Genomic DNA, 20,823 nt, shown 5'->3' with positions numbered 1-20,823 from the left:
TACATCTTGTGCAGACGATGTAATCTGAAGGAGGTTACCAACTGTAAGGTAGTGGTAGGGGAGAGTGTGGCTAGACAGCATAGGATGGTGGTGTGTAAGATGACTCTGGTGGTGGGGAGGAAAATTAGGAAGACAAAGGCAGAGAAGAGAACCATGTGGTGGAAGCTGAGACAGGACGAGTGTTGTGCAGCTTTTCGGGAAGAGGTGATACAGGCTCTCGGTGGACGGGAAGAGCTTCCAGAAGACTGGACCACTGCAGCCAAGGTGATCAGAGAAGCAGGCAGGAGAGTACTTGGTGTATCTTCTGGCAGGAAAGGAGAGAAGGAGACTTGGTGGTGGAACCTCACAGTACAGGAAATCATACAAGGAAAACGGTTAGCTAAGAAGAAGTGGGACACTGAGAGGACCGAGGAGAGGCGAAAGGAATACATTGAGATGCGACACAGGGCAAAGGTAGAGGTGGCAAAGGCAAAACAAGATGCATATGATGACATGTATGGCAGGTTGGACACTAAAGAAGGAGAAAAGGATCTGTACAGGCTGGCCAGACAGAGGGATAGCGATGGGAAGGATGTGCAGCAGGTTAGGGTGATTAAGGATAGAGATGGAAATATGTTGACTGGTGCCAGCAGTGTGCTAGGTAGATGGAAAGAATACTTCGAGGAGTTGATGAATGAGGAAAATGATAGAGAAGGGAGAGTAGAAGAGGCAAGTGTGGTGGACCAGGAAGTGGCAATGATTATTAAGGGGGAAGTTAGAAAGGCATTAAGGAGAATGAAAAATGGAAAGGCAGTTGGTCCTGATGACATTCCTGTGGAGGTATGGAAGCATCTAGGAGAGGTGGCTGTGGTGTTTTTGACCAGCTTGTTCAATAGAATTCTAGTGCGTGAGAAGATGCCTGTGGAATGGAGGAAAAGTGTACTGGTGCCCATTTTTAAGAACAAAGGTGATGTGCAGAGCTGTGGCAACTATAGAGGAATAAAGTTGATGAGCCACACAATGAAGTTATGGGAAAGAGTAGTGGAGGCTAGACTCAGGACAGAAGTGAGTATTTGCGAGCAACAGTATGGTTTCATGCCTAGAAAGAGTACCACAGATGCATTATTTGCCTTGAGGATGTTGATGGAAAAGTACAGAGAAGGTCAGAAGGAGCTACATTGTGTCTTTGTAGATCTAGAGAAAGCCTATGACAGAGTACCCAGAGAGGAACTGTGGTACTGCATGCGGAAGTCTGGAGTGGCAGAGAAGTATGTTAGAATAATACAGGACATGTACGAGGGCAGCAGAACAGCGGTGAGGTGTGCTGTCGGTGTGACAGAAGAATTTAAGGTGGACGTGGGATTGCATCAGGGATCAGCCCTGAGCCCCTTCCTTTTTGCAGTGGTGATGGATAGGCTGACAGATGAGGTTAGACTGGAATCCCCGTGGACCATGATGTTTGCAGATGACATTGTGATCTGCAGTGAAAGCAGGGAGCAGCTGGAGGAACAGTTAGAAAGATGGAGGCATGCACTGGAAAGAAGAGGAATGAAGATTAGCCGAAGTAAAACAGAATATATATGCATGAATGAGAGGGGTGGTGGGGGAAGAATGAGTCTACAGGGAGAAGAGATGGCAATGGTAGAGGACTTTAAATACTTGGGGTCAACCGTCCAGAGCAATGGTGAGTGTGGTCAGGAAGTGAAGAAACGGGTCCAAGCAGGTTGGAACGGGTGGAGGAAGGTGTCAGGTGTGTTATGTGACAGAAGAGTCTCTGCTAGGATGAAGGGCAAAGTTTATAAAACAGTGGTGAGGCCAGCCATGATGTATGGATTAGAGACAGTGGCACTGAAGAGAAAACAGGCAGCAGAGCTGGAGGTGGCGGAAATGAAGATGTTGAGGTTCGCTCTCGGAGTGACCAGGTTGGATAAAATTAGAAATGAGCTCATCAGAGGGACAGCCAAGGTTCGATGTTTTGGAGACAAAGTTAGAGAGAGCAGACTTCAATGGTTTGGACACGTCCAGAGGAGAGAGAGTGAGTATATTGGTAGAAAGATGATGAGGATGGAGCTGCCAGGCAAGAGAGCTAGAGGAAGACCAAAGAGAAGGTTGATGGATGTCGTGAGGGAAGACATGATGGCAGTTGGTGTTCGAGAGGAGGATGCAGGAGATAGGCTCTCATGGAAAAGGATGACACGCTGTGGCGACCCCTAACGGGACAAGCCGAAAGGAAAAGAAGAAGAAGAAGACCTTAGTAATTCTTTCTTTTCGGTACCAATACACAACAATAGCCAATCCTGGTTTGCATTTACATTTGAAGGAAAAAGATATACTTACACAAGGTTACCACAAGGGTGTTGTGAAAGCCCAACTATCTATTCACAGGTTATGAGTGCCAGTATGACAAAATTCCAAACCCCTGGGGAAAGTCAAATCCTACTCTACGTAGATGACATATTACTGGCCTCCCCAGACAAACGTACCTGTGAAAGTGATACTTTGGCTCTCCTAAAACACTTGGCAGACGAGGGACATAAAGTGACCAAAAATAAGCTCCAATTCTGCAAAGAACAAGTTAAATATTTAGGCCATAATTTGAGTAAAGGAGGAAGACCAATAATAGAAGATAGAAAGACAGCTATCTTCCAAGCTCCCAAACCACTAAAAAAACAAACAAAACAAAAAAAACAGATGTCATTTTTGGGACTAACAAATTACTGTAGGACATGGGTGCCCAATTATGCAGAAATAACTGCACCTTTAAACAAACTCATGTACAGTGAAGACCTAAAGATGACATCACCATTACCGTGGAACGAGGAAGCAGAAAAAGCGTTTATAAAAATAAAACAAAAACTAGCAATATGCAAATGCAATGCACATACAGCCGGAACAGACAGTATCTCTTTGCAGCACAAGGGGAAGAGCAAATACTAAATCTAGAAAATAATAAGGAACTAGGCAATGAAGTTCTGAAAGAAATGCAAGAACAAAGCCCACTAAAAGAAAAAGAACAATGGTTAAAAAATAATGTAAAAATTGTCCTGAAGGTAAACCTGTCTTACAAAAAAAAAACTTATATAAATGGGCATCAATATTGAGCCATGGTTCAACACGTCTCAACAGGAGGGATGGTAAGACAGATAAATCAATATTATACAACTTATGGTTTTAATTCTTATTTTAAATTATTTTTTTTGTAGAGCATGTATGATTTGTGCTAGGCATAATCCTCAAGGCAATTTGAGGCCCAGGAGAGGTAAATTTCCTGCACATCAATACCCTTTTCAAATAATTCACATGGACTTTATTGAATTAAACCAAAGTGATGGGAAAAAATATTGTTTGGTCATCGTTGATGCATTTTCTAAATGGATAGAGCTGTTCCCCACAAAACATCCCGACGCACTAACAGGAGTGAAGGCGTTATGTAAAGACATTATACCGCATGACCCTTGACATGATTGTTACTGCTGTTACTTTGTTATTGCTTTTCGGATGCTGTATTATTCCATCTCCGAGGACACTGTGTGTCAAGATGGATGAATTAATATGATCCAGCCGGAATCACAGATGTTGATGACCTCCGAAGGAGCTCCTACTCCTGAAGTTCTGCTCACACAAGACGACGTCGTGTCCAGATGGATGAATTATTGATGAAGAATATACAATGTCTTTTCTCTTAGCATGTTACTGGACGTGTCTTTTTCCCTCCTGAAATCAATATATGGGGAGGTTTTTGGCCTGTCTCAAGAGTAGTACTACTATGTAAACAGGGGAACTCGCCGCATGAGTTCGCATCATTCATCCTGGCTGGAGTCTACATTCCGCCTCAAGCTAACACGAACGCCGCACTGCTAACGCTCGCCGAACAAGTAAACGAAATTGAAAAACAACCAGCCAGACTCACCCCTCATTATTCTCGGGGACTTTAACAAAGCTAAACTCAACCACGAACTCCCTAAATACAAGCAGCACATCGACTGTCCTACCAGGGAAAATAACATTTTAGACCACTGCTACACTACGGTAAAAAACGCATACCGTGCTATACCTCGTGCAGCCCTGGGCTCATCTGATCACTGCTTAATTCACTTAATACCGACGTACAGGCAAGAACTTAAATGCGCGAAGCCTACAGTGAAAACAGTGAAAAAGTGGACAAATGAAGCCAAGATGGAACTTCAAAGCTGTTTAGACTGCACAGACTGGAGTGTCTTTGAAAATTCAGCTGGCAGCCTGGATGAATATACGGACACTGTCACATCCTATATCAGTTTCTGTGATGATGTGTGTGTACCAACAAAATCATTTTGCACATTCAACAACAACAAGCCGTGTTTCACTGCTAAACTTAAGCAGCTTCGCCAAGCTTAGGAGGACGCATATCAGAGCGGGGACAGGGCCCTGTATAATTGAGCTCGAAACCAGCTGACTAAAGAAATTAACATTGCAAAGAGGAACTATGCAGCAAAGTTGGAAAAACAGTTTAGCGCTAACGACTCTAAATCAGACTGGCATGCATTCCAATCGCTGACTAATTACAAGTGACGATCCCCCCAAGCTGAGAACAATAGCACACTAGCCAACGACTTTAATACCTTCTACTGCAGATTTGAAAAGGACACTTTCACACCCACCCAGTCAGCCACATCACCGACCACAATCACACCTCTGACTCTGCGTTAACCATCCATGAACAGGATGTGAGACGCATCTTCAAACAACAAAAGATTAACAAAGCGGCAGGCAAAGACCATGTGTCCCCATCCTGCCTAAAAGTCTGCGCAGACCAGTTCGCTCCAGTCTTCACACAGATCTTCAATAGATCTCTGGAACTGTGCGAAGTACCATCCTGTTTCAAACGCTCCACCATCATTCCAGTCCCCAAGAAACCTGCAATCTCGGGTCTAAATGACTACAGGCCTGTCGCCTTGACATCTGTGGTCATGAAGTCCTTTGAACGTCTCGTGCTGGACCACCTCAAGAGTGTCACAGGTCCCCTGCTGGACCCCCTGCAGTTTGCCTACCAAGCGAACAGGTCTGCGGATGATGCAGTCAACATTGGACTGCACTTCATCCTAGAAGACCTCGACAGTGCAGGGACCTACGCGAGGATCCTGTTCGTGGACTTCAGCTCAGCGTTCAACACCATCATCGCTGAACTCCTTTCATCCAAGCTTCTCCAGCTCAGCGTCTCATCTGCCATCTGCCAGTGGATTTACAGCTTTCTGATGGGCAGGACACAGCAGGTCAGGCTGGGGGAGGCCACCTCATCCACACGCAGCACCAGCACTGTGGCGTCCCAAGGTTGTGCCCTTTCTCCGCTGCTCTTCTCTCTCTACACGAACGACTGCACCTCAGCACACCCGACTGTCAAACTCCTGAAGTTTGCAGATGACACCACTGTCATCGGCCTCATCAAGGACGGTGACGAGTCTGCATATCAACAGGAAGTGGAGCTGTGGTGCGGCCGACACAACCTGGAGCTGAACACGCTCAAGACTGTAGAGATGATTGTGGACTTCAGGAGGCATCCTTCGCCGTTTTTCCTTTCCTTTCCGTAACAAGGAACAAAGCAACAACAATGGTGACCGTGGAACAGTGTCTGCTAGAACAAATGGACCTAGATGACCAGATGACACGTTTAATTATGCTGCAAAATCAATCAAGAAGGCGCCGGTTTGTGGAACCAAGGAGAAGGGTGAGTACGTCGTCACAGCATGTGACTAAAACGGACCAATCACGAGCGATGATCTCCGCGTCATTCTATGCACAGCAAAAATTGTTTCCATGTGCACGTCAAGTGATGCAGAGGTGCAGCGCGGGCCAATGCGTCGGTCGACGTCTTGCTGTGATCGCACACTGTCACATGTCGCGCAGCACTAATTCTATTCTCTTTACAAAAAATTATATCTGCTGCCCTCCACTGACACAGAAGAGTATTGCATCTGTCACAAATGGTTAATAAGGTGATATTAGATCATTTCCCACGGCACATCCGACGACCTCTCACGGCACACTAGTCTGTGTGTTAAAATCACTGTGTTAAACAACTCAGGACAGAGCACCTTTTGTTTGAAGAAACTCACTTTTCAATTGAGCAAAGGTATTGGAACAGACATTATTAAATTAACTTAAAGTGAATAACATTTAATATTTGGTGGCATAACCCTTACTTGCGATAATGGCATCAAGCCTGCGACCAATTGACTTCACCAGACCGTTGCATTCTTCATTTGAAATGCTTTTCTAGGCCTTTACTGCAGCCGTGGCCCAATGGTTAAGATCATCGCCTGCCACCGTGGGGGCAGGCGATGCACTCGTGCACTCACTGTAGTAGTATCGCCACGCTGCACTATTTGCATATCTGTTGTTGATCGATACTGGCTACTCATGCCAGAGTAGCATCTGCTCCATTGGCACACTGATTGAGGAGTATCTGCAAGCAACATTTGCACAACCAACATTGTCCCAGATTATCGCGCTACTCGTCACTTTAAACTGCATACACTCCTTGAAGTCTCGGCGCCCTTTGCACAATGGTCATTGCACCGGACTATTGCAATATTAGTCATTTGAAATGCTCTAAGTGCTAGAGGACTCTGCATCTTTTGCACAATTGTCAAAAAAATAAAAAATAAAAATGTACCGGCATTACCAGATAACTATTAACCCTTTATTGCTCAGTGACTTTTTTTTTTTTTGTCAATGTCTTTATGTCTAAAAATTGTTCTCTGTCAATTGACTGTCTGTTGTCGTACTAGAGCGGCTCCAACTACCAGAGACAAATTCCTTGTGTTGTTTTTTTTTGGACATACTTGGAAAATAAAGATGATTCTGATTCTGAATCATCTTTATTTGCCAAGTATGTCCAAAAAACACACAAGGAATTTGTCTCCGGTAGTCTCCGATCATCTGGAACAATCCTCAATCAGTGTGCAAATGGAGTGCAGCGTGGCGAGACTACTACAGTGAGTGCACGAGTAATGTATAATTGGCCCCACAGAAATGTGACAACAAACTCAAGTCAAAAAATTGCCAGCATGTTGTAATGGGATTGTAGGTTAGCTGTTTAAGAAGTTGATTGGAGGGAAGAAGCTGTTGGAATGTCTGCTAGTTCTAGTTTGCATTGATCGGTAGCACCTACCTGAGGGAAGGAGCTGGAAGAGCTGGTGACCGGGGTGCGGAGGGTCCGAGAGGATTTTGCACGCTCTTGTCTTAGTTCTGGCAGCGTGCAAGTCCTCAAGGGTTAGTAGGGGGGTACCGACAATACTTTCAGCAGTTTTGATTGTCCGTTGCAGTCGGAGTTTGTCCTATTTTGTAGCAGCACCAAACCAGACTGTGATGGAAGAACACAGGACCAATTCGATGACCGCTGTGTAGAACTGCCTCAGCAGCTCCTGTGGCAGGCCGTGCTTTCTCAGAAGCCGCAGGAAGTATATCCTCTGCTGGGCCTTTTTGAGGACGGAGTTGATGTTGGTCGCCCACTTCAGGTCCTGAGAGACTGTAATTCACAGGAACTTGAAGGTCTGGACGGTTGACACAGGGCAGCTGGACAACGTGAGGGGCAGCTGTGGCGAAGGATGCCTCATGAAGTCCACGATCACCTCTACAGTCTTGAGCGTGTTCAGCTCCAGGTTGTGTCGGCCGCACCACAGCTCCAGCCGCTCCACTTCCTGTCGATATGCAGAGTCGTCACCGTCCTTGATGAGGCCGATGACAGTGGTGTCATCTGCAAACTTTAGGAGTTTGACAGCCGGGTGCGCTGAGGTGCAGTCGTTTGTGTAAAGAGCAGCGGAGAGAGGACACAACCTTGGGGCGCCCCAGTGCTGATGATGCGTGTGGATGAGGTGGCCTCCCCCAGCCTCACCTGCTGTGTCCTGCCCGTCAGGAAGCTGTAAATCCACTTGCAGATAGATGGCAGGTGAGAGGCTGGGCTGGAGAAGCTTGGAGGAAAGGAGTCCAGGGATGATGTTGTTGAACGCTGAGCTGAAGTCCACGAACAGGATCCTCGCGTAGGTCCCTGCATTGTCGAGGTGTTCTAGGATGAAGTGCAGTCCCATGTTGACTGCATCATCCGCAGACCTGTTCGCTCGGTAGGCAAACTGCGGGGGTCCAGCAAGGGACCTGTGACGCTCTTGAGGTGGTTCAGCACGAGACATTCAAAGGACTTGTCAGATTTCGCTTATCCGCAGGACTAATCGGGAGAAATGTCCTGACCGACTCTCCGTTTAAAGGGTCAAGCCTCCCCCTTTTTCCCTGCCGTGTCCTACTCCGTATGCGCAAGAGGACGGGAGCTTTTAAGCCGGTGTCGAGATGAATTTGCCTAGGTGTGCTAACTGCCTTTAGTTTTACGGAGCCAATCCGATCTGCTCTCACTTATCACCCCTTGATGAGTAACCGCACCGAGTGAAAGGATAATAATGTGAGTACTCCCTTTTTACAGCAGCTCCATCTCTTATGAATCGTTTGCACTTGTCATTGACCTAGTAAATTTAACAATCCTTGTTAGGACCGTACGGATTTGTTTTTGTATTAAGCCGAAGTGATATATATGAGTTACTTTTGGGATGGTGTTACGACCCAGTGATAGTAGTGTCGTCGACGTTCAATCACTTATAAGAGGTTGAGTGATAAGAATGAGACAACTCTCATTATAAGAATGACAAAGACAGAATAAAATTAAAGCAAGGTTTTTATTTCAGTGATTATTTAAGGTTAAAATAATATGACAGTAAGGGTTTGTAATATAGAGTAAATCATAAAGTAATAAAAATGAAAAGAAGTAGAAATAGTTTTAAAAGTATTAAATCATATTCCATTTTGAGTGAGCTTTAAGGAGTGATCAAGTCCTACGGAGCCCTAATGCCAATTAATAAGATAATTTGGAATATAAGAATCCCTGGACAGCTGACTAGCTCTCTTCCCTATCCACGCAATGTCAATGGCGGTTCTATTAGTTACCTTATTATAATAATATTTTAGTCTTACCCAATTAAAGAGGAGAATTCAAAAATGAAGAGCTATCCAAGTAGCCTGATTAATTCCTCCTGCCAGCATGTCCCTTGTCATTGCGAGAGAAAAGAGCGTGCGTCTCCCTATCCTTTGAAGGATAACAGATCCCCGTTTATCAGCGTGTGAGGCTTTTATAACCTTGGTTGTTTTCAGACCTCCCCTTTCCTAAAATAATCCTTTGTTTACATATCCTGACATGCGCTCCTCGCTGTCGGCGTGTCCTAATACGACCTGAGTGTGAAAGTACCTTTCACTTCTCAGCGTGTCCTGATTTGACCTGAGTGAAAAGTACCTTTCACTTTCACTTCAGCGTTGTCCTGCCTTGACCCTCATTTGCTCACTCAAATAGGTTCTCAGTAAATACATTCAATTACAAGCATATTTCATGTCTTGAACTCAACCTATACATTTCATCACACCATGTTAATCTCTAAGCAATCTGCAATACATGTGTATATGTTAAATGTCAAATAAATGTATATACTTTCATGTGAATACAATTCTCTCATGCATTCAACAGGTTCGTTCTTTTCTTTGTAGCACATCTTGTGTTACTTTGTTTGAGAGAGACAATCTTACACAGGTTACAGTTCTTGCACAAAAGCATGTGAATACAATTATCTCATGCATTCAACAGGTTCGTTCTTTTCTTTGTAGCACATCTTGTGTTACTTTGTCTGGGAGAGACGATCTTACACAGGTTACAGTTCTTGCACAAAATCAGTTTCAAAGCATTTCCTATTAGTAATACAAAAGTAAGAATAATGTATAACAGCCTTAACTAGGCTTGATGTACTTATTATCTATGCTTCTCAAAAGAACATCAAAGTTATAACATCAAAGAGAACATCAAAATTATCTCAAGGATATAAAATCAAATAGATGGTTATATGTTGTTGACTCCAGTATGTGTTTGTTTACTTATGATTTGGATGTTGATAGTATAAAGATATTAAGAAGACTTATGCTTGAACTGGCGACTCACACGCATGATCTAAATTTGGTTTGCCGACCTCTGGTGTTTAACCCAGGAATTGAAACTGGGGCTGAGTTCAATCACATGAACCCAGCCACATAAGCCAATCACTACCTTTTGTTCCATCGCTTAATGTGGCTCGGCAGCCCACTTGACAGACTTCATGACCACAGATCCCTGTAGTCATTTAGACCCGAGATTGTAGGTTTCTTAGGGACTGGAATGATGGTGGAGCGTTTGACTTTCAATCTGGCCTTCCGATTCTTTTTGTTGATGAGTGGTTTGCATCTTGTGGTATGGCCTGTATATTTCTTCTTTCGAAGTCTTCTTCGAACAGTGGATTGTGATACCTTCGCCCCTGCTCTGTGGAGGTTGGCAGTGATGTCACTGACTGTTGTCTTTGGGTGTTTCTTTACAGCTCTCACAATGTTTCTGTCATCAACTGCTGTTGATACCCTTGGCCAACCAGTTCGATGTCTGATGCTCAGTACACCAGTAGTTTTTCTTTTGCAGGACATTCCAAAATATTGTATTGGCTATGTCCAATGTTTTTTTGATTTTCCCTCTTCTCTCAGCTTTAAAATGGTTTGCTTTTCTCCCATAGACAGCTCTCTGGTCTTCATGTTTGCTTAACAACAAATGCAGTTTTCACAGGTGAAATCCAAAACAAGCACTATCGAATGTTTAAGAAAATTTAAAAGGCAACACCTGAGCGACTAGAAACACCCAACAACCACATGTTCCAATACTTTTGCTCACATGAAAAGTGGGTAGCTTCAAACAAAAGGTGCTCTCTCCTGAGTTGCTTAACACATCTAGATGTAAATATCATGAAATAAAAGCTGGAATTCTGAACTTTTGCCTCGCATTCATCTTTTGAGCTCAAACCCAAATGTCTTCAGTATACAACAAAAACAAAGGAATTGACCTATACAGTCCTCTCCAATACTTTTGGAGAGGACTGTAGGTCTGGCTAGAATTGGGTTTACGCAGAGAGTGACTAACTATTAACAATAAAATAACAGGCAAATTAATACAAGTTTGGATATATAAATATAAAATAATACACAGCCGCGCAGGATGCCGTCTGAACCGCAAATGAATTATTACCTCACTGCACAGGTCACTTGAGAATGGGGACATAAAAGGTTAAAAGTATATTTTTAATGAATATTTATAACATAAGATAACCTTTATTTGTTCCACAATGGGGAAATTTGCATCTTTTCAGCAGCAATAGCGGAACTACGAAATATAAATAGCATGCAACAGATGATATCTGCACAGGAGGTTTTACACCAGGTACAGTATGTCACTAAAAATTCGAAACTATCCGGATATCAAAATAGAGGATAGCATTAGGTTTGAAACGTGAATAAAATGAGCCTTAGTTTCTAAGAATGGGATAAGGATTACGGATTTTATGCCACTTTTTATGACGCAAATCGGTGCAAACTTAGTTGTCCAGAAATCAGTGTAAATCATTAGGAAATTTGTGACCGAAACCTTGACTCTTTGGCAGAAAAATGCCCGTATGTTAGTCTTATTAGTTGAAAATGTGATGTTTAAACAGGCTATTTTCAGATTTTTTAATGGCGGCTTGAGCCATCTCATTCCGGGCAAAAACGAGAGCAAGCAAATCGTCAGATTGACTTCAAAGTTCAGAGAAAACTACTTCGTAAATAGCTAACTGGAAATGCTAATGTTGCGTATGTATATGCAATAAATCAGCATAGTTCATAAACCTTTGTTTGACTAGATTATTTTGATTGTACTTATCAAACACCATGGCTCCACCCTGCATCAACTTGCCCACCACCACAAGGAAATTCTCAACCTAGGGGAAACACTGATAGTAGCATTGCTGCAGTTCTATTAACCCCCATTTTTCACGTACAATGTTTGTGTAGCATCTGAGGTGTGGGTGTCTAAAGTCACTCTTTTCACACAAAAACTCAGGAACTAATTCTACCTTGAAACGCTGGGTAAAGAGTCGAGTGCACTAATCAGCAGGCTAAGAGCCCAGTTTGCTAATTTATCAGCTCGTGCCACCAGTTACTGTGATTTAAGGCTTGCATGGAATGATGATGGACTAACATACTTTTGCACATCGTGAGCTGGCATCACAAACTCCGTTTACTGAACTCAGCTCACAAGTGAAAAGTGTAACAGTCAACTTCTTTCCAGGTCACCCCCACGCCACACTCTCCACGCATGACTAATCGATTGACGCTTAATCCAACTGTTACACAGTTGGGTTAAAGTGTGGGTTGATGTATAAGGATGACATAATAGAAAAGAGACAGTCTTGGACGCTACATTGGTATAGCAATAGAGCCGACCCAATAACACACACATAAACGATGTAAACGATGAAGGTGAATATCGTACAGTAGATATTTTAGTATTGCACAACAACACCATTCCTAATTTGCAACGCAAGACAAATCAAAAATAAAATATGAATGTGCAAATTCTGATGTTGCAGTGTGTGTGTGTCAAAACATCTGCAATTTACTGCTTGGTGTTTTCTAAAGTTATAAGTGAGCTGAAATATCCACGTTTGGGCAGACAGTGCCAGACAAATACTACAATACATGAAAGCTGTTGTTTTTATTCGTCTAAATGTAAGAGTAGTACGCCATTGCATTCATGGTAACAACAACCTTCCCAACATGGCCACCGCACAGGCACGACAATCAGCCAGGCTTATCTAGTGTTATCTAATGTCAATACCTATGCCCCGGAAGCCTAATGGAAGACATTGTGTGAGATCATTTGACTTTCTTGTGTCATTTGATTGATGAACTAGCCTTAAATGTCACTGGCGCTTAAACTGGACTGGCGCAAACAGCGCCTGATGCGGAAATTGAAGTCGTAGTAGCGAGTGACATTTAGATCATTGTAACGGAGTAAAAGTACCGTTACTTCTTAACAGCTGAAGCAGCGGAAGTGTTTTTTCTGGTCTCGTCAACTCCTGTGACAGGCGGAACCTCGGGCCAATGCGCTCCCATATTATTCCGCCGCGGAGTAATATTCACAATTACATCTGCGTGTGGACAGTGGATGTGTGGAATGGATCTAGCTGCCAGTGTTCACGGAGTACGAAACAGCCTATGACGAAACAGCTTAATGACCCCCCAGGAAAAACTCATTTGATCTATGCGATTCACGTAAATGTCCTACTTTGAGGTCAAAACTGCGAATTTCGCCGAAAGGCGACTGATTTGCATGTATGGCAACTTGCAAACGGAAGTGGAGCAGGAAAAGGACGACTGGCTGTTGTCACGCACATTCCCGCCACGTTACATAGAGGAAATACTGTACGCACACAGCTGATCACAGAGCTTGACAGGAAATTGATCGCAATGTCTGATCTTGTGTCTCCTATGAAACACCATATTTTTTATTTATGCAGCCAAAACTCGAAATGGGGTATATAAAACCCCACTCATTATGGCAAAACCGGACTAGTTGGCAGGTATGTAATTGATTGAACTGTTGTGAAACAAGCCAAACTATTATATTGAGAGGAAAATGTTACCTGAAAGCGTCCTAGGTTCCTGAGAGATGGTGCACTCACTTTGACATTTGTAGGAAGAACACAACCTTTAATGACAAAATAAAATGATTAACTCTTGCATTTAACCCCCCTGGTTATGTCAACTCTTGACTACTGACCAGACAAGATGCCCTTCGCAATGCCGAAAGCCATGTTCCCTGCACCAATGAAGCCAATCCGAAACTGTGAGTCCATCTTTGGTTCACTTTTAATCTGCAATAATCAGATAAGGAGCATTGGTAAACTCAGATGTCCAAGCACCTTTTCTTGGCATATTAAATCAAAAGACAACCCAAAACACAGAAAGAAACAGGAACGTTAATTTATTAACGTATAAAAGTGTTTCTGAGTCTTCCATAATTGTAATGATCACAAACCTAGAAATTAAAATGTGCGGAATCTCGGTAAAAATACAGTATAATTCAATGAGATCCTGAAGACACCAAGTGTAATACTTGCCATCTAATGCTCAACATTTTGGCTTTAACGATTTCATCTCATTGCGTAGCATCCGTACATTTACTTCCAGGTTCTGTGTGGCACTGGGATCGTCGTCATCCAGGCAGATTGGGGACCAGCCAACCATCGACCCATCTGTGTGTTTGCTTTCTTCCTCATTCATCCCAGTTGTGACAACAGGATGTGCGGACTCCTTTATCGAAAGAGTAGGCAGTTTAAAAAATCATTAGCTATCCCCTACAAAGTGCAATCAGTGTATCCCACAATGCATCTTCAAAAGTAGTGAACAACCACTGGTGACTAGAAAATAAGTATATCTCATGATGTGTTGTGCTGATGTCCTTTAAGTGTCTTGCCCAGGGAAACAACAACGAAATGTGCCCGGCTGGGTTACGAACCATCGACCCTTAGTTTCAGGATGTACACTTACCCTCTGCACTATGCCACATACATGAATTGATCAATCATAACTTTCTCGCCTCAACCAATATATGCCAAAACATGGCAAGAGCGTATTGTACTTTTTCACCGTTTACACAAAACATGTAAGCAAATGAAAGCTTTAAAGAGGCTCTAAGCAGATATCCGTGTTTTGTTTTTAAATACAGCAAATGTTTGAAGTGCTGAAAACATATGCATAAGACTTACAATATATTGCTCAATTGTTTTGCAGTTAGCAAGCTAATAATGGCTACACCGCGAAAATGCATCTTTGCTGGATTCATCACTTTACAGAGCAGCTCGGTGAATTTTTTTTTACGCTCCCCAAAAATGAGGAAATAAAAAAAGCGATGGATTGACTTTTTAAAGACAAGCGCAGATGGCGAGCTGAACATTAACACCACCAGCCGACACTGCAGTGTGTATTTTACGACAGTTTTGTAAACTTTCAAAGACAACATGGTTTTGTGGGTAACTTCATACTAGTGAATGGGGCAGTGCCGACTGTCTAACTACCTGGGCTTCCTCCTACCATCCCGCTGTTGTGAATTGCAGCATTTGGCTGTGATTTGTGTGCTTATTTTTATGATTATAGTCCACAATAACCATTCAATTTTGAAGTTGAGCCTCCTAACGTGATTTTACATCGTATAAGCTATCACCCCCTCAGTATGTTTGATTCCTTTTGGTGCATCCATTCAACATGCCGACAGCGTCTTAGAGCTGAGAGGTGGCCCTTATTATTCAAGTTTTGAAACCTGAATTTATATACTTAGCGATTTTAAAAAACACACACAGGCAAATGGAAACACGCAAACATAATCCGTCAGTCAGTCACTCTCTCTCTCTCTCACACACACACACACACACACACACACACACACACACACACACACCTGTATATAGTTTAAAGTTCATATTTTTTTTTAATGTGACAATTGGAACTAGTTACATATGTGCTTTTAATTAAATTATTTTGCCATCAAAAGTGCTCTCTCAATGTTGTGTATATTGAAGGGGAAATACATTTGAGATTTTTGAGGTTTCAAAAAAGCAAAACCTTTTCGCGTCATAGTCAAAGTTCTGCTTGAAATGCAACTTGTCACAAAAAGCTAATTTTCTCAGTTTCTCCTTGGAAAAAGGCGGTAGGTTAAATGTTCATATACCCATAGAACACAATATTCTGTAGGCATTGAAAGATTAGTCAAAATCCTCTCAAACGACTGGCAATATGGAGTTGAGCTCAGTAAACGGCTGGCATTTAAATAGCTAAGTTGTTTCCAGCAAAACTTTTAACTGGTCAACTGATCTGTGGTTATATCTTCCTCCTGCCAATTTTATAAAAACACCAGTGTCCCCTTCACATCCCAGTTCCGTTTTTATGCCAGTTGTCCATAGCTTGAAGCATATACAGTACGCAAAAGTAAATATTAGTGATGCACCGAAACGAACATTTTTGGCCAAAACAAAAAATGTAAAGTGAGGAAACCGCAGCCCAAAACCAAAATTGGCAAGAAAAAAATCGTGCCAATTTTTAATAAAATAATTTTTATGGCTATGACTATGTCCTAACCTCACTAAAAGCAAGGCATTGTAATTCTTAATATTAATGCTTCAAAGAATAAATATTTTTATATTATAGATATTTAGCACTGACATTACAACAAGGAACAAAAAATAAATAAAATACAAATTAAAATGTTTAACTTGATTCCACTCATGTATACATTATACATTATACAAGATTCAATTAGTAAAGTAAGTTAGTAAAGTGTATTGAAGTCAAGTGCATTTTAAAAAACTTCCCTGCAAGGGTACAGTACTATAAATAGTGCATTTAGAACAAGTCCATTCTGCTGAAAGAGAAATGTCGTCGTCCCCACCGCAGACATGTTGGTCCACAGATATGATACGACACATCTCTTTTCAGCGAGGAGCGGCAAAGTCGTCAGCGCATTCCATGTGGGTGGACGGCAAGAAAACCAAAAGACCGCAGATGCCGGCACACTGTGCTGCATAATACGTCATACAAGAACTAAGGGACTTAAGGGAACTGGGATTCACCTTTCACAAGTAATATTATTTTTATATTAATAAATATTGACATCATGCGATTTGGCGTTGACAATAAATAAATAAAATATACTTTAAATCGGTTGAGAAGAGAGAAAGTAATGACATTCCAATGTCCATGTATTCCTTTTGATGGCCACGTCGACCTCCTCAACATGCCTACCACGTAAGCACGTCTCTTAGCTGGGCTGCTACAGAACGCTTACCGTATCGAGTTTTCATAGCTTTGTAGTTGTTGTAAACGTTTCATTTAAAAACAGAACATACAAATTCAATCGCCATGAGGTGAAATGCCGCCAGGGAGTGGAATGCAAATACAGCCAAAATGTCAGTCTGTTTACAGACATACATTATATAGTGCACGTAAATCTAAAGTTTTACTAAATATCTGTGGTTGTTGCATTGACAGTTCGTGCTAACTGGATGGCCAACCAGAAAGTACTACAGAGTGACATACACCCGAGATATGAAGCGAAGCGGTGGATGATATCGCCAAACGCTTAGCTCAGTATTCTGCTTGATATTTTAATTTCGAATTGAGGATGACTACCGCACTGCAACGTTTAGATTGAAATTACAATTCCCGATCAAATCAACTCACCATATGGTTTCCCTTTTAGGGACCAAACAATAAGACTCGTGCGACGCGGTCAGCAAGTTTGCATTGATTTTAAACTCACTTCTGTAGCAGTGCACAAGATGGGCGGCACCTTTATTTGCACATTCATTCAAATAGTACTTTTTTTTTACTGCGGTCAAACCAGCCTCCACTCGAAAAGAACCCAAGCCAGCCGCCCCTACTTTTGTTCATACTGGGCATTACGGTAATAAACCGCCAACGGGCAGCGAAAGCTACTTTCAAAATAAAAGTTTACCAATAAGAGCCCTATAAGGAGGTCAATGCTTCGTATTTAAAATAATTATATTAAATAAGATCTCTGTTATAACGCAACCAGTTCACTTCTGAGATCAAGTAGACTGTCCCAGGGTTGCAAGCAGCAAGGTTAATTCGAATCTTGAGATGCATTCAAAAAATAAAGTTTATTTGAAATCTGCATACATTACTGCAAGTATAGCTTGTTTAAAAAATATATACAAAAATAATCCCATTGGTATTGTAAAACCAGTCTTGATCTGTGGGAGATTAGACCAACCAAGGGCTCCACTATAAGAGGTTTGATAAAGATTTTATATTGTATTTAAAAATATAAGTCCTTTGAAATCTGCACATTTCACCATTATTACCCCTGACTTAAAAAAAAAAAAAAAAAAAGATTACAAATAATCCTTTCAGTATCGCAACACCAGTCCGGTCCTTGGAAGACACTAAACCACCCCAGGTCTCCACCAAAACAGGTCCCATCCAAATCTGGTGTTGCAGTTCAAAATCAAAGTCCCATGAAATCTGCATATTTAAATGTCATTACCACTTATTTAATAATAATAATCCGTAAAAAAAATAAATAATAATAAATCATTTTGGTATTGCAACCACAGTCCAGTTCTGGGGGACACGAAACCACCCCAGCTCTCCACCAAAAGAGGTCCCATCCAAATCTGATGTTGCACTTCAAAATAAAAGTCCCCTGAAATCTGCATATTTCACTGTCATTACCACTGATTTAAAATAAATAAATAATCGCTTCCGTATCGCAACACCAGTCCAGATCTGGGGGACACTAGACCACCCCAGGTCTGCACCGAAAGAGGTCCCATCCAAATCTGATGTTGCATTTCAAAATTAAAGTCTCCTGAAATCTGCATATTTTCACTGTCATTATCACTGATTTAAAATAAATAAATAATCTCTTCGATATCGCAACACCAGTCCAGATCTGGGGGACACTAGACCACCCCAGGTCTGCACCGAAAGAGGTCCCATCCAAATCTGATGTTGCATTTCAAAATTAAAGTCCCCTGAAATCTGCATATTTTCACAGTCATTACAACTGATTTTAAAAAATCAGTGAAGAAAAAAAAAATCTCTTCGGTATTGCAACACCAGTCTAGTTCCGGGGGCCACTACACCACCCCAGGTCTCCATAAAAAGAGGTCCCATCTAAATCTGATGTTGCATGTCAAAATAAAAGTCCCCTGAAATCTGCATATTTTGCTGTCATTACCCCTGAATTAAAAAAAGTGAAAAAAAATATAATAAATACAAATTCTTCAGTTTCGCAACACCAGCCCAGTCCTGGAAGACACAACATCAACCCAGGTCTTCACCAAAAGAGGTCCCATCCAAATCTGGTGTTGCATTTCAAAATAAAAGTCCCCTGAAATTAGCATATTTCGCTCTTATTACCACTGATTTAAAAATAAATAAATAAATCTGTACAAAAAATCTCTTCGGTATAACAACAGCAGTCCAGTTCTGTGGGACACTACACCACCTCTGGTCTCCACCAAAAAGGTCCCATCCAAATCTGATGTTGCATTTCAAAATAAAAGTCCCCTAAAATCTGCATATTTAAATGTCATTACCCCTTATTAAAAAACAATAATAATAATCAAAAATAATCATTTCGGTATCACAGCACTAGTCCAGTTCTGGGGGACACTACACCACCCAGGAGGTCTCCACCAAAAGCAGTCCCATCCAAATCCGATGTTGCATTTCAAAATATAAGTAAAAGAAAAATATAGGGGGTCCTTGGTTTATGGCGGTATCAGTATACAACGCAAATACTGTATTTACTGTAATTATGACTTTACTGTGATAGTATGTTTAAAATATGATACAGTATACGTATTTTCAAAGGCAATTTTTTTAAACATTTTTATTGTTCTTGACTTATATAAAAAGTGACTAAGTGACAATAGGAAAATGTGGGTCCCAGGGTGACAACAGTTGAGAACCACTTGTCTCGTGTCCTCCAGAAGTAGACTGGTCTTGCGGTACCAAAAGGAATGTTTTTAATAATTTCTTGAAATCAACTGGCAATACCGAAAGTATCATTTGTATTGCTGTCAAGCAACAAATTTTTTTTTTAAACGCCAGATTTGGATGGGACCTTTTATGGTGGAGACGTTGGGTGTTCTTGTGTCCCCTAGAAGTAGACTGGTCTTGTGATACCTCAATAATAATTTTTTAATATTTTTTTTTAAATCACCCTTACTCTTTATTTTTCATAAGATATCAAATAAACTACATGTTTTAATGCATCGCAAGATTAAAATTAACTTTGCTGGTTGCATTCCTTAACAGAAGAGCATTAACGTCCGTATTATTGGGAGGCTTTTATTTTGAAGGTGGCTTTCGCAGAGAGTTGCCGACCAATTACCGGAATGCCTAGTATGAACAAAATTAGGGGCGGCTGGCTTGACTGCTACTTTACGAGTGGAGGATGGCTTGACCGCAGTAGAAAATGGCGGCCGTTTTTCTACATTTAGTAACACATTTACGAAATCCGGCATCCTCAAACCGGCTAATCAAGACAATGAATTCCATAGTTTTTTTGTATAATGTCCTTTGCTCTGGCACAAGTAATTGAAAACATTCTTGCCATATCAAAAACGTCCGCCGCAGCAGGAGTGGGAGACCTCGCATGGATTTTCCTTTTCGGTGTCGCTTTCTTGTCAAATTCAGAATCGGGGTGTTTGGATTTCAGGTGATAAAGTAATCCTGACGTGGAGAAAGTCTTTGCAGATGAGCCTCCCCTTGAAATGTTCTTATTACACGCTTTGCAAATCGCCATCCGTGGGTTTTTCTCAGATATGGTGAAATACGTCCACACCGCAGACATGTTCCAAGTCACGCACTGACTGCGCTTTTTGCCTGCGTCATCACAACGACCCGCTTCTGTACGGTGGCTGACAGGGGAAAACGCGCTGCAAACAGCCAAACGCCAACTCGCAAAAGACCAATAGTTCTGCCATGCTGTTACAGTTGTGTATTGACCCAAATAGTATCTTTACTGGGTGAGGGGGGTCCTGCGTTCTCCTTTTATCTTTGGTGCTCTCAACTTGTTAATTACCTGGAGTTTATATGTAAAGTTATATAAACGCTATATAAATTGGTTAACGTACAGTTAATCATTATTTTAAAAATACACACATATCCGTAAGCACGCATCATAAAAGGGCGTGTTGTATCTACCTATTCAGATATGTGGAGCGAAGCCTTACCCCGCCCACTCTGGACGCGAGGAATTCCATTGGTTGCTTTCTTTCTTTCTTAATTCTAAACAAGATTTTGGAGACAAAACCAAAATAATTAAGTTAATTGAGATGAAGCTTAGCGGCACGGTAGAAAACTGTTTAGAGCGTCTGCCTCACAGTTCTGAGGACCGGGGTTCAATCCCCTGTGTGGAGT

General features: G+C 41.8%; 1 protein-coding gene across 5 annotated transcripts in view; it reads right to left on the bottom strand.

Annotated features, from left to right (window-relative positions):
• Window positions 1-20,371, bottom strand: part of pycr3 (pyrroline-5-carboxylate reductase 3) — a 36,988-nt gene extending 16,617 nt beyond the window's left edge. The window contains exons 1-4 of one of the 5 annotated variants that reach the window (XM_061778503.1): window positions 20,015-20,364; window positions 14,053-14,187; window positions 13,655-13,748; window positions 13,518-13,582 (exon numbers count right to left, since the gene is read on the bottom strand). In XM_061778503.1, the coding sequence (XP_061634487.1) occupies window positions 13,518-13,582; window positions 13,655-13,748; window positions 14,053-14,187; window positions 20,015-20,254 (534 nt within the window). In that variant the 5' untranslated portion in view covers window positions 20,255-20,364. Of the gene's footprint in view, window positions 1-13,517; window positions 13,583-13,654; window positions 13,749-13,994; window positions 14,188-17,109; window positions 17,316-20,014 lie in introns of those variants that run through there. The other 4 variants (XM_061778505.1, XM_061778507.1, XM_061778506.1 and 1 more) reach the window with 4 other exon arrangements.
• Window positions 20,372-20,823: the final 452 nt, after the last annotated feature.

This window comes from Phyllopteryx taeniolatus, chromosome 7 (genome assembly GCF_024500385.1).
Source record: "Phyllopteryx taeniolatus isolate TA_2022b chromosome 7, UOR_Ptae_1.2, whole genome shotgun sequence".
NCBI lineage: Eukaryota > Metazoa > Chordata > Actinopteri > Syngnathiformes > Syngnathidae > Phyllopteryx > Phyllopteryx taeniolatus.
Note: the sequence above shows the minus strand (reverse complement) of the source record. Positions and strands in the feature narration are given on the sequence as shown.